This window comes from Neophocaena asiaeorientalis, unplaced genomic scaffold, assembly GCF_003031525.2.
Source record: "Neophocaena asiaeorientalis asiaeorientalis breed wild unplaced genomic scaffold, Neophocaena_asiaeorientalis_V1.1 scaffold45, whole genome shotgun sequence".
In the NCBI taxonomy this organism is placed as follows: domain Eukaryota; kingdom Metazoa; phylum Chordata; class Mammalia; order Artiodactyla; family Phocoenidae; genus Neophocaena; species Neophocaena asiaeorientalis.
Genome location: NW_020174642.1, coordinates 10,833,237 through 10,847,185, shown reverse-complemented (window position 1 = coordinate 10,847,185; position 13,949 = coordinate 10,833,237). Strand labels below are relative to the sequence as shown.

Below are 13,949 nucleotides of genomic sequence, written 5' to 3'. Positions count from 1 at the left end.
CTAACCTTTTAATTTTCTTTTTTTTTTTTTTTTCAATTTAAGCTGGAAGTAAAATGTAGGTCTGTACCAATTAAAAATATTTAGCTAATTACACATGTGAGGTTATGGACATTTTCTAAATCTAAGCATAGATTAGCCTTTCTGATACCTTCTCTGTGATAGTAAATCACGTGTTTTACATCTTTTCATTTTATTTCAGTAGTTTAATGAGCACACTAGAAAAGTTTTGACTGATAGAGTAAATTCAGTAATTAACTGGGCATCGTGAAAAGAGAGTCATCTCTGGAAGTACAGGACCAAGGGTTGTTTTAGTTATATGGAATAGTTGGGTATTAATTGTTGAGATGGGTTTTGTCTATTCTGGGATCTTCTTAAAATAAGCTCTTTATTTTCAAGTGACTTCCTGAAGATGTAATGTTATATACTCAAGTGAAATAATCTGAAGCAAGACCTATAAGTTTGCAAATACATGTAGTAATCATTTTCCTCTCCTGATACATTTAGACGTTTCCACTTGTATTGCCATCTAATAATAAATCAATGGCTAGTTGACCTTAATGGTCCATCAGCTTTCACTGAGGCTCTTTGACCTTAACTCTGGGTGGCCCTTGCTGAATACTTGAATCTACAGGGTAACTTTCCCACCTCTGCAAGTCTAAGTTTGAATGGGACCCACTAGTAAGAGTTCATAATTCATCATAGATGGATTATGCTAAGCCACCTTGCATTGCTCTCACGCTGGCTGGAGTGCTAGTTTTGATTTTATCCGGATGGCCCAAGTATTGGAGCATTTTAAGGGAGGGCTTTGCGATATGGGGACAGAAGGTGGCCTTGTGTATTTCCTGCAGACGGGGGCGGGGGGGGTGGGAGTTCCCCAATAGCTTGTTTTCAGTGTATTGAAACCAGGAGGACCTCTTTTTGGAAATTTCTTTTGGAAACCTCTTTTTCGAGACCAGACCTCTTTTTGGAAATTTCCTATTGGTCTGGTGTCTTGGGTGAGGGAACCTGGACTTTGTGATTATTTAGATAATAACGACTACGTGTAATGAGCACACAGATGGTACATCTGATTCTGGTTCTCGGAACAGTGCCATGTTGGCATTTTCCTCAGTTTACAGATGGCTCCTGAGACCTGGACAGGGGCGGGCTACTGGCCCAAGTCCAGGCGGCTAGTAGCCGACTCAGGATCTTGACCCCTCGCTACACCATGTTGATGTCCTCAAGAGAGAATTTCATCGTGGAAGACTAAAGAACAGATAGGTTTTAAGTTAAATACGGTTTTAGATTAACTTAACATACAGTTTAAGAGGAAACGATAGAGAAGTACAGTTGACCTTTGAACCACGTGGAGGTTGGGGTGCTGACCCTCTGCACAGTCAATAATCCAGTCTGAGTTTAACTTCTAGTCAGCCCGTGTCTGCTGTTCCGAAGCCTACGATTCATCCAGCCATGGGTCGTGCAGCGCCATAGGATTTAATGACTAAAAACCTGAATATAAGTGGACCTGCATAGTTCAAGCCCGTGTTGTTCAAGGGTCAGCTGTAGTTGAAAGTGGAGGGGATTCCAGTGCAGAGGAACCAGGTTAGAATTAGAGTGTTCTTCATTGAAAGAGTACCATGTCTTTAGAGGGGCAAATTGAAGCTGAGTAGTTCTAAAATACGGGAAGGTACCTATTACCAGTAAAAACAATGTGCCTATGTTTTTGTGAAGTAAAAGAAACGTAGTTTGATAGCATTTATCATGTTGATGACATATTTCCATCTATTTGTTATCTTCCCAGCAAAATAATCAGTTCTTATTTTCCCTTACAGAGTCAACTGTTCATTTTATTTCAAAATTGGAGCATGTCGTCATGGAGACAGATGCTCTCGGTTGCACAATAAACCGACCTTTAGCCAGGTTTGTTTGTTTTTCCTTTTTTTTTCCGTTTTCATGTAAATGATCAAAACTTAATGTACTTTACAGAGGCAGTTAATTTCCATGTGTTAATAAGCAGGGGGTTTTCTTCTATAGTTTTATTTTCCATTTGTGTTCATAAATGTGTTTGTTTAAATGAGAATGAGGCAGGTGAACCACCCCTAGCGGAAGGTCTGAGAGCACCATTCCCTGTTTTTATCATTAGAAAAACTTACTGGTGGTGACTGGTTCTCACTGCCTTACCACCCTCCCTGCCTCTAACAGGCGTGGGCTGGGAGGGGCAGCCGGGCCTGCGCTGCCTTCGCCTCTGCTCCAGGCGCTGGTAGATGCAGAGCTGGCTTTCTGCTTGTTGCTCTCCAGGCAGTAGAGGTGGATGGAGCCACCTTAGAGGAGACGCTGGTGATTGTCAGCAGAGCCGTCACACTGTGCACGCAGGGGCTCTCCAATACCCCTGGGTGTGTCCCCTCTGAGACCCCAGCCAAGGACACAGCAAGTTGGATCATGTCATTAGAAACATGAACAATGAAAGTTAACATTAGAAGACAGGCATTTACTTTCAGTTATTCGTGGCCAGTCTGTTCAGTTAATTGAGAGATGCCTGTTACCTTGGGCTTGGCTATGTTGTGAGTTCAGATCAGTCAGAAATGGTGATTTTTGATAGTTTATTTTTGGCTAATTGAAGAAAAGGCAAGGGTTTACACCCTGCAACAGATCCAGTGAATTAAAGGGAGAAAGCACCTCTGGGAGGAACAGAAAACTTCTGTCCGTGTTTCCTTGAATGTTTGGATTTGAAAAGAATCTATACTTCAGTCTCCAGACTGAGGGCTCTTGAGCTCCTTCAAGCCGCCCGTGACGTCTGGACGTGCAACCTCAGAACCACTGTGTATAAGTATTTAGGAAAGTCAGTCGGTAGTTGTAAGAAGGAGACAGTGTTTCTAATTTAATAGCTTTGAACATGTCTCTCTTGAAATTCAGAATACTGGAGAATTCGCTTTACGTTTTCTGTTTGTTGTAATTTTTTTTTAAGTGCTTCCGTTTATGAACAAAATCTCCCTCACTAGGCCGGTGGCCGTGATTCCATTAGAGTTTGGTGGGGTCAGGTGTATGTGTTCACTTGAACATCTTGTTTTGATTCGTTTGGTTGGCTTTAGGTAATCCTGACCACCTGTGATTTTAATGGAACTGAATTACTCCCTTTAAGTGAAGTTTCTTTTATTATTAAACAGCTACTGCCAGATGACCTGAGTGAGAGCTAAAATGAATTTCCTGTTGGATCACTGGGCTCAGTGTAGCTTTCCATCAGAGCTGCCACACACTGGTGATTCCAGTTAAAAACCAAGTGCGGTTGGCTTTGGGAACATCGGAGTCCTGAAGTGGTTGACTCGGGGCGGTATCGGTGGCTTGCAGAGAGGCCAGGCCCTGGGGGTGGGTCTGTGTGGTGGCAGCTGTGCTGTGTGGCTGGCGGGCATCCTCCCAGGTGGGTTTCCCAGAGCAGACCTGCGGCTGAGGGACCCGCACGACCATTCCCCTTGACCCCGCAGCTAGAAGCGGAGGCGGCTGGTTCTGTGAAGCCACTTTACAAAACTGCTCTGGATACGCGTTGAGACTGAATATTTATTTTCTTAAATCACGTGGTTTATCGGTTGAGCTTGTAAATCTAGCATGATTCAGTGGGTTTCTTTTGAAGCTTCTTACAGTGATGTGGACGTTAAGATTCATGTAATGCTAGCCTACTAACTTAAACATGGTTTGTTTTTTCAGACAACTTGAGTTTAAGAAGAACGGTACAATGTAAGGTTTCAAGTCTGCCTGATCCAGTTTAAAGCACAAGGGCTAAAAGGATTTTTTTCCCTTAAAAGAAGGATTGGAAAAGAGCAAATGTTTTAAGCTATTGTATTATGTAAACAGAGATCCCACCAAGAAAATGTAAATATGCTAGGTGTCCATGAGAGTTAGGAAACCCATTGGGTGCGCCTGTTTCCTACGAGGTCAAGAGAGCTTGATGGACTGCATATACTTGGCTTATGCATTTGGTTTAAAAAAAATTTTTTTCATATGGGGAATATGATTATAATGTGAATTTTTCGACATCATAGTGTCTGCTAGCTTGAAGTATGAGGAAACGTTAGTGTTCTGTTATTTACCTTGTCTTAAAACACTTCAGTGGCATGGGACTACTGAAAACAACAATTACAGTTTCTTCTTGGTTGCTGGCTGACTTGGCCTAAGTCGCCGCTCAAACTCTGTTCTCATAATATGATGGTTTGGGTGTACTCTAAAGAAGACAAGTGTCTGACTTGCAGGAAACAAACAGCAGGCGTTGAGCCATTTGCAAACAAGTTGTCTCTTTGCAATTGTCTAATATATGCACAGCAGCCAGTAGAATTCCCCTTTTTATTTTTTTTTCCCCGCAGACCATCTTGATTCAAAACATCTATCGTAATCCCCAAAACAGTGCACAGACGGCTGACGGCTCACACTGTAAGTCCCACAGTTGGAGAAATTCTTTTAAAACGATGGTGTTAAAGAGCCCACTCTTAATTGAGACAAATAATGTTGGCTTCTGAGCTGCTGACATAGAGCTGTTGCAAACAGGACACGGTGCCGGAGGTCCTTGGCGCACACAGCAAGAACTTGATACTTGGCTGCGTTCAGCAGGCTGGCCGGGAGGTCACTGGCCGGACCTCTTCCCACCGTGGACGTTTGTTAACGAGAGGGGTCCGGCCCTGTGACACCCAAACGTCACCAGCCAGTCATTGGCCTTCACAGTGACTGAACCCCTGGCAATTATTAAGTTCTTTCTGTGAAATCAAAAACCTTAGGAATATTTAGGATTTAATAAGGTAAGTTGCCCAATAAGTGTGGGTTTTATTTCACCATTATACTTTTTCCTCTAGGAAGTAGAGATTTCATGATACGTAATTATTGTATTTCTCTAATCAGTTTATACAGGCACCCTTTCTCATTTGTTCATTAAACGTTTCCTGTAACAGGAATATTTTGGTAGTAGCCTGCCGAGTTGTTTGCATTCTTAACTGGATCGGAGCTTCGAAAGGGAGAATTTTTACAGTCTGTGACAGAAATACAATATGAACATGTCATGGGATCTCTGTTGCATCGCAGTGTCAGGGCGCTCCACGACAGCCACCAACTAAGAGAGAACACCTCTGCTTCGAAAGAAAATAACTTGCTCTTTTTTCAGCACTGGGTCTTGACTGAAGTGATCGCCACAGGAAACCGGTTAAGTGTTTACATTTAATTTTCCATGATATAAAGTTGTTGCGTTTTGTATTTCAGACCATTGCCCTCTTGAACATTTACCGTAACCCTCAAAACTCTTCCCAGTCTGCTGACGGTTTGCGCTGTAAGTTCATACAAGTTCCTTCCCTGGTTCCCTGGGCTTGCGTGTCAGAGCTCAGCGTCAACTCCATCTGGTCTGCCGCTGTAGTGTCAAGGACCACCTTTCACTAGAGGTGTCGAGAGCTTGTGTCCCACTGACCCCATGGAAAGCTCTGTTTGAGATCGGAACTCGTGCCCACTTATTTAGGAAGGAAAAAGTGACTGGAGAGGGTGCCCTTGACAAGAGCATGGCGCTGCTGCTCTCCCTTCCGGCCCCTCGGCCGTCATCCGGGGGTGTGTGCACACGCTCTTCCCACTAACGGGAAAGTTTCTCTGACTTAAAAAAAATTGTTCTGAAATTGGTTTCAGATTCTATTTCTTATTAGACTTTTTTCCCCTTAAACTCCATTTTGGAGATCATGCTTTAACTGTGAGAGCACTGTTCTGAGAATGTTTCCCAAGTAGGGTCCTCCAAGTTGCACTGACCCCGAGTCCAGCACCAGTCCTGTGTGGACTCCTGTCTTCATCATATACTTTACGTAGGTATTTCCAACTTCAGGAATTAGTTTATTACATTTGGGAAATAAAGGATGCTTGGTAGGGAATAGCTCTAGACTGGGCATTCAGTAGACATTACTGGTTTCATCAGGTAATGGGAAATGCTGAATTTAAGTTACGGATGTGCTGTTTACTGAGGGGTATCTTTCAGGGAACAGGAGAAATACTGCTGTCTCTGGAAAGTTAAACTACAGTTTAAGTTTTACAGCTGTTGAACCGTAGGGTGAATTCAGTCATCTGAGGATAAACTGAAACGAACATCCTGGACTCGTGTTAAAATCAAGGGGTCCAGACCAAAGGGTAGATGCTTCTCATTCACCAGTTTGTTTCGAAGCTGTAAAAAATAGATCACAGAATAATACCACGAGGTACCTTCGGATAGCCACAAACCTGGATCAAATACACCCTTGGCCCGGAGCCCCTCAGTTTATAGGGTGACCTACAGTGGGTGAAATGGTCCCAGCAGCCACCACCTCCTCAAGCTGGCCCCAGACTGGGAGGCCTTCCAGTTCCGTGTGTGTGTGCGTGCACGGTGCCTGTGTCTGCAGGGGAGGGACTGGTACATTTTTCCTGCCGAGACACTAAATGTTTTTCGACGCTAATGCTGACCTGATAGAGAATTAATTTCTTTCCCTGAATCTGATGGTAGCAGGATTTACTTGGTAGCCCTCGGTTTAAAATACCTGGTTTTCTGTTATTTAAAGAAATGAGATCGCTGGGTGGAAGAAACTGTTTCTCTATGGACTGATTAAATAATTTTGTAACAGCCCTGCCCTGGGGTAGAAATGAATGAGAAGTAGATGACTGAGTTACGACAGTTAATCACTTTTTGCCCTGCTTGTTTTTTCGGGGATGCGTATGCTTTATTGACAGAAGATGTTGGATTAGTTCTCTGTGTCTATACTTGCGATTCACAGGACTCTTGTTTTGCATATGCTACAAAATAAAAGTTTAGCTGTACGAAAGACTACAATTCTGGGGTCCAGATTGTACAAATTAAACACAATTCTGATTCTACGATTTAGCTAGGTTCATCAGTTTCCTAAAAGTACTGGCTCTTTTTAACGTACCCTTTTATCTGTAGAGAAATAAGCTATCTCTGCTCTGATTAAGCTTAAAAATGAACCCCAGTTTAAGAGCGTTTCTGTAAGAAAACTGGGTACTTATTTAAAATATATTGAGTTGTGTAAATACGTTCTTAATTGAACAGTTTTTTAATCACTCATCTCTGCCTTTTAGGTCATTTTGATTGACTCAGAAATTTTAACCAGAGTATAGGAGATAAGATATGCCCACCATCAAGCATTTTAAAATATGAACTTTACATAAATTTTAAAATACGATATTCTGTTATATAGTAACAGAATAGAAATTCTAAGAATATAGCCAGTATTTGAACAGCCACCAAAATTTGATTCTCAGTATCGCTAAAACTTTTTGAGTGTGTAAATATTTTCTGTCTTCTCATTTTTTCTAATGTGGAGAAGGAAATTTTAAACATTAAAATCTGCCCTTGGAATGGGCTTCACTTGACTAGCTTTTCTGTTGTTTAGAACTTGATTTCTGGTCAGGCAAGAAGGTGCGTTCACGATAGCTTTTAAATCGACACGAGCTGTCGAGTAGCCGTTGTTGCCTAGTGCATTCAGTAAGTTCTGTGTTCTGATGCAAGCTGGATTCCTAGAAATTCAAAAATAACTAAAATGCAGGGACCCCCACCCCACCCCGCCCAACTCCAGTGGCAAGAAAGTGAACTTAGATCATTGTCAGGATCGAAAACTGAAGTCAGTTCGTATCCTTGAGGTAAAAAGTTTTCCAGAGAGCTCGGGACTCGCAGACAGCGCAGTATGGGTAGAGCCCATGGCCACAGCCCAGCGCCCTCGGCGGGTGCCCAGAGGGCGCCGCCAGTCCAGGAGGTGGCCTGTGGAAGGTGACAATTAAAGACAGGCTGTCCCAGCCTCGAAGCCACTCCCCGGTCTGGCTGTTTGGAACGTCAGTTTACTGACGCGCCGGCTTTGTGCTTTCTCAGATTTAGGTTCAGAGAACGTTAGAATTCGATGGTAAGGTTTGGTAGGAGGATGACGAGGATAGAATGTAAATTTGCAAAATCTATCCACACAACTGACTTGATTTCACTTAGTGCACGTGAATTATGAAGAATAAACTTGATGAAAATAATTTGAAATAGAAAATAATGCTTGCTTCAACAAAGCATCGTAACTTTCCCTTCATGTGAAAGAGGGCGTTCAGAATACTGTAATGAACTTGCTAATTCTCCTCCTGAGTCTTTATTTTCGGTCATTTGGGTTTTAATCGCATCAGAAAGAATTTTAATGACGTTCTGTGTGGCTGCTAATTGGTAAAAGAAACTAGTCAGGAACATAAGCTTTTAATCATTTACCCTGATTTCAGCTTTCATTTTAACCTAATAAAGGAAAGGAAAAAAATCAGTGTGATTACTTGGCCTGTATCTTAAATCTAAAAAGGAAGAAAATTTTCACTTAAAAGTTTCTTAATTTGAGAGTCAACCTTTTCCTCACACTTTCTGAAAATGTTGGCCCTTTGATGCTGATTAAAACTTGTTGTGATTTTAACATTTTAATAGCCAGAATTGAGATTGTCATAAGAGGCATTTAAAAATCTCACCACACTTTAAAATTTTAACAAGTGGCTGTGTAATGCAGTGTCTTCAGTCTCCAGTAGAACGCAGCTCTCGTTTTCTCTCTAGATAATCTGATGTGTGTTATGTAGCAGTTTGAGTTTAAGCACAGAGCTGTCTCCGTCACGGTTCCCTGCTCTAACCAGCAAGATTTCTGTTGTTCACAGGTGCTGTGAGCGATGTCGAGATGCAGGAACACTATGATGAATTTTTTGAGGTGAGCTGTTGACTGAAACCCACTGGCCTGTTGTTCACCCTCTGTATATGGAATTAGGACTTTTCTCCATTAATAAAAATGCCTAAACGTGAGTTATGTTCAGTTACTCTTTTATTTCTGTTGTGATCCTCAAACCACTGTCCTCCCTTCAGGAGGTTTTCACAGAAATGGAGGAGAAGTACGGGGAGGTGGAGGAGATGAACGTCTGCGACAACCTCGGAGACCACCTCGTTGGGAACGTGTATGTCAAGGTAGGAGTGAGACGGCGGGTGAGGCTGAGGAAGGGTTAATGCCCTTAGCCGCTAGCCTCGAAGTTCCACGTGCTCGGCCCTGTCCATGAATTCGATGCGCTGACCGGCCCTCGTCGGCTGCGGCTTGGGTCCGGTGGCCGGCCTGCGGGTGCCGGGAAGGCGCAGGGAGGGCCCCGGTCGGCGGGTGTCTTTGGCTGGTGGTTAGCGGCTGTTGGACTGGGGAGAAGAAGCTGGTTTATATGTTTGGTTTCTTCTCCCCCCCACCCCTTTTTTTTAAATAAAACTTTCATCGCCTGCATAAATCACGACGTGTTCTTTTAACCAGTTGAATTTGAAAACCATGGCAACATATATGGCATGAGCTTGGACCTTAGCAAAATTAACTCATTGTAAATAAAGGGTGGGCTGGTTCTTAAATTGCTGTCCCACGTTATCCCACCCGAATTACTTTATCCCGTCTGAATTACTTTACCTGTGAGCGGGTGACGCATAGTTGAGTCAGTAGTTGAAGACCTTTGTCATTGAAGTGTGGGCGGCAACGTTTTTGCCTTGTCTTTTCAGTTTCGCCGTGAAGAAGATGCGGAAAAGGCCGTGATTGACCTGAACAACCGCTGGTTTAACGGCCAGCCGATCCACGCCGAGCTCTCCCCTGTGACCGACTTCAGAGAAGCCTGCTGCCGCCAGTACGAGATGGGGTAGGTGTGTGCAGACCCCAGGGGCGCCCTGGGCGGGTGGGGGGCACGCACCGCATGACGCCGTCTGTTCTCCCGCAGGGAGTGCACGCGGGGAGGCTTCTGCAACTTCATGCACCTGAAGCCCATCTCTCGGGAGCTGCGGCGGGAGTTGTACGGGCGCCGCCGTAAGAAGTGAGTACTCGAGTGAACCGTGACTGTTTCTTAACCAAAATAACTGTTTTCAAGTAAAGCTTGGCCTTCGTGTCATTTCTCTTTAAAAGGCACTGCTTAGAGTGTAGTGCATATTTTAAAATATAGTATGTACTCTTTGAAGGACATTTTCCACGCACACACGGCTTCCTCCTTGTCAGGTCGAGATCAAACCTTAATAACTGAGGGAACCGTTAAGCTGGTGACCACTAAAATTGGGTTTGTTTACACGGTGTTTGTTCTCAGATATCTGGGCTTCCTTTATGTGCTGCCTATTTCCACTGGGGTTTCTCGGTTTTTATTGGCTTGGGCAGGTTTCTTTGGCTGGGGGCGGGGGCACCGCCCTATGGACCACCAACAGTTGGGCACCGTTACGTGTCTGGTCCTGTTGCTTAAGTGCAGGTGGTCATGTCACCAAGCAGAGAAAAGGCCAAGGTGTCAGTGTGACGAGTCTCTTCTACTCAGATCACTGAGTTCTGACCCCAGAGGGATTCTCGTCCCTCTCCTGTCAAACAAATATTTGGAAATGCAGACCTTATTGGTGATTGTTTCATTGTCAACAAAAAGAAGCGTAGGAGAAAGAGAACCCTGGCCTCCCCTCACCCACAGTAGGCCCGACGGACACCGTCGCTGAGCTGCGTACGTGTCGGGGCGGCGGCTTGGCTGGGACGGGGGTCAGATGTGGAGTGAGGGGTGTGTGTGTCCCGTTCACTCTGGATTAGGGTTTCCCCTGGCCCTTTGAGTTGGCGCCACAGGAGGATATGATAGAGAAGGTGGCACAGCTCTTCAGTCTTCAGGTGCCCCTTTTTATCCCTGACACTTAACGTCTGAGACGAGGGCACATCTTACAGCTCCAGCTTGTGGCTTCATCGGCAGTGTTTTTTTCCTTTGTTGGCCTCATCGGTGCGATGAGCTGCAGTGTTCAGACGTGTCAGTCCCCGTCCTGTATGTTGCGTGCTGCGGTGCGGGTACCACGGTGTCCTTTCCTGTCCTTGGTTGCAGGCATAGGTCGCGGTCCCGCTCTCGGGAGCGTCGCTCTCGGTCTAGAGACCGTGGCCGCGGCGGCGGCGGTGGTGGCGGCGGGGGACGGGAACGCGACAGGAGGCGGTCGAGAGACCGAGAGAGGTCTGGACGATTCTGAGCCGTGCTGTTCTTGCCGCGTGTCTGCTGGGAAGTGTCGTCCGTCGTTGGTTGACCGAGCCAGTTCATAATGGGAGTTTTTTTAAAAAAACAACAAAAAAAACAAAGATGGGTTTCTGAATAAAATTTGTAGTGATACAGAATTCCTGTGTGACTGATTTCTTGTGCCAAGTCTTTGTTTCCAGTCTCTTCCTTTACAGACCTGTGCATACATCATCAGCCCTTGAGGTGAAGGTATTACATCAGTCACTTCGCGTATAAATGACACACCTACCGGTTAAGGGAAAATTCATGTGCGAAAAAGGCCTGTTGCCTGCGATCTGCATGTTAACAGGTAATCCAGTGTTTCTCTTCCGAAGCTGGCAGCAGACTGGAGTGGAAGCCCCGCAGACTGCGCTGGCGTCTGCAGGAAACTCGATCTCTCGACCAAGCGCAGTCCGTGGAGCCTGCAGTGTTGGGTTCTTATCCGTGAGCTTCTCGTTTTGCTCCAAGGGCTGCCTTGTGTCCTGAGACACGGGTGGCACATAACACGGGGATGCGCTCAGGCGCTCGCGTTTCTGTTTCACCGACTGATGGCTGCGTCGTAAACCACTAAGGGACAGGAGCACAAGCGCTGTGATCACATCTGCGTCGGCAGAACCTTCCTGTCTGGTGTCACCTTCCCAAACCATCTTCGTCATGGCAACGCAGGGCAGTGTGACTCGGGGCAGCCGTGGAGTCGTGTCCCGGCTCCTGCCGTGGCTGCGCCTCGGCTGAGAGCACAGGGATTCTCTTAAGAGAATGTCTTACCCAAAGGCAAACCGAAACATGCTTCCAGGTGACCAGCACACGGCACTGCGTGGCATCCCCGTGTTTCCTCAAGACAGCCCCAAGCACAGTTGCCCGCAGGCGTCCGACCCTCTGACCCATTCCTGAGAGGTGTGCCTGCTGAGTGCGGGGAGACACACCACTTCCCTGACCAGTTTGTTTCATGGAAGTCAGCTTTTATCTGATACATTATAAAAAGTGATTTAGTGATTACGTTAGTTTTGTTCAGGTTTGCTGTCTTGAAATTTTGGGGGGTTTTTTGCAGTAGTAGGCAGATGATTTTGGATAAAGTGGCACTTTGAGTCGGTGGTCTAGGAAGTTATCTTTAAATCAGTTTTCATACTCGCAAAAGAGTCAGTACCAGTACTTCAGATTTTCTATCTAAGTTTCGTCAGAGTTGTGGAAATTACTGAGTCATTTCCACTGCATCTGAAGGAGGCAACGTGACAGAATTTTTAATTTGTATTTCTTAACTTTGATTAGAGTCACCTTTTCCTGTGAAAGTCTCTAGTTTCAAAAGTAAATGAAGATCCCTGGTGGTCCGGTGGTTAAGAATCCACCTTCCAACGCAGGGGACTCAGGTTCGAGCCCTGCTCGGGGAACTAAGATCTCACGTGCCACGGGGCAACTAAGCCCGCGCGCCACAACTACTGAGCTCGCGTGCCTCAACGAGAGAGCCCGTGTGCCACAACTACAGAACCCACACACCGCAGTGAAAGATCTCGCGTGCGGCAACTAAGACCCGTTGCAGCCAAAAATAAGTAGACTTTTTTTTTTTTAAGTGTCTTGAAAACTCTGTCACCAAAGTCAGAAAGAGGAGCTTACAAAGTAAAGGGAAAGGAACCCTGCTGCCCCGCCCTCCACACCCTAATGCAGGTCTGGAGTGAAAGGCCGTTGAGGGCAGTTTGGGCCTGAAGCTGCCCCGTGTTGCCACTGGTTTGGGCATGCTTGGACCTACCCACGTCAGCAAGGAGCAGCTCAGCAGATAAGCCCAAGTAAAGGTGGTAGCACCCAGGTCCAAGGGGATTTTTATTTTATAAAAATGGGGGGGAGCTTCCCTGGCGGTGCAGTGGTTCAGACTCCGCCTGCCAGTGCAGGGGACATGGGTTCAAGCCTTGGTCCGGGAAGATCCCACATGCTGCAGAGCAGCTAAGCCCGTGCACCACAACTACTGAGCCCGCGTGCCTAGAGCCCACGAGCCACAACTACTGAGCCCACAAGCCACAACTACTGAGCCCACGTGCCTAGAGCCTGTGCTCTGCAACAAGAGAAGCCACCACAACGAGAAGCCCGCACACCACAACAAAGACTAGCCCCCACTCGCCACAACTAGAGAAAGCCTGCGCGCAGCAACAAAGACCCAACGCAGCCAAAAATAAGTAAATAAATCTATTTTTTTTTAAAAGCCACTTGAAATAATTGATTTGTAATGAGGACGGGCCCAAATATTACTGGAAAAGTTTCTTGTCCTGAATATTACATGATGGATATTAAGACTGAAACCAAATAGAGAATAGCTGCTGAAACAAACTCTTAAATACAGTATCAACACATTTAATTCAACAGTTGTGTTGAATTACTTCAATTAACTTTCACAGCCTTTGTTTTTTTGCTTGCTGTTTTGACACAACGTATAGCAAGCTTACCCTACGCATGTGTGTATATATAATGGTTGAAAATCATTTTAAATATTTCACACATTGGCGTTTGAGGTCACCACCACTATTGATGGGAGAGAATTCACTTCCTTTGAACAAGATAATACTGGAGAAAGGGTTGCTGGTGTGGTCACTGCAGTATCACTTTCTCCCTTCTCAGTTCAGGAGTCCTTATTTACCAAAAGGGGGTGAAGCAGCAAATGATTTTTCTTTTTTTAAAAAAAAGTCTATTCAGGGGCTTCCCTGGTGGCGCAGTGGTTGGGAGTCCGTCTGCCGATGCAGGGGACGCGGGTTCGTGCCCCGGTCCCGGAAGATCCCACGTGCCGCGGAGCGGCTGGGCCCGTGAGCCATGGCCACTGAGCCTGCGTGTCCAGAGCCTGTGCCCCACAGCGGGGGAGGCCACAACAGTGAGAGGCCCGCGTACCGCAAAAAAAAAAAAAAGTCTATTCAAAACACAGAAAACACTGGTATTATAAATGTGCTTCTAGAGCCTTTGTAATGGAAAGTCAGGCTGGGGTCTTG

The 13,949-nt window shown here is 45.5% G+C and overlaps 1 protein-coding gene across 2 annotated transcripts; it reads left to right on the top strand.

Annotated features, from left to right (window-relative positions):
* The first annotated feature begins 1,789 nt into the window (after nucleotides 1-1,789).
* On the top strand, nucleotides 1,790-11,105 carry U2AF1 (U2 small nuclear RNA auxiliary factor 1). Of its 2 annotated transcripts, none has more exons than XM_024758261.1 (7): nucleotides 1,790-1,899; nucleotides 5,215-5,281; nucleotides 8,638-8,687; nucleotides 8,840-8,938; nucleotides 9,500-9,633; nucleotides 9,712-9,804; nucleotides 10,825-11,105. In XM_024758261.1, exons 3-7 carry the CDS (start codon nucleotides 8,658-8,660, stop codon nucleotides 10,961-10,963), a joined length of 495 nt encoding a protein of 164 aa, XP_024614029.1. In that variant the 5' UTR covers nucleotides 1,790-1,899; nucleotides 5,215-5,281; nucleotides 8,638-8,657; the 3' UTR covers nucleotides 10,964-11,105. The 2 variants fall into 2 exon arrangements, with proteins under 2 accessions (XP_024614029.1, XP_024614030.1); XM_024758262.1 differs by lacking the exon at nucleotides 1,790-1,899 and adding an exon at nucleotides 4,326-4,398.
* The last annotated feature ends 2,844 nt before the right edge of the window (nucleotides 11,106-13,949 follow it).

Coding starts and splice junctions, on each gene's coding strand:
- U2AF1 (XM_024758261.1), top strand. CDS start 8,658: ATGCAGGAACACTATGATGAATTTTTTGAG. Junction 8,688..8,839: donor ACTATGATGAATTTTTTGAG/GTGAGCTGTTGA, acceptor TCCTCCCTTCAG/GAGGTTTTCACAGAAATGGA. Junction 8,939..9,499: donor TTGGGAACGTGTATGTCAAG/GTAGGAGTGAGA, acceptor TTGTCTTTTCAG/TTTCGCCGTGAAGAAGATGC.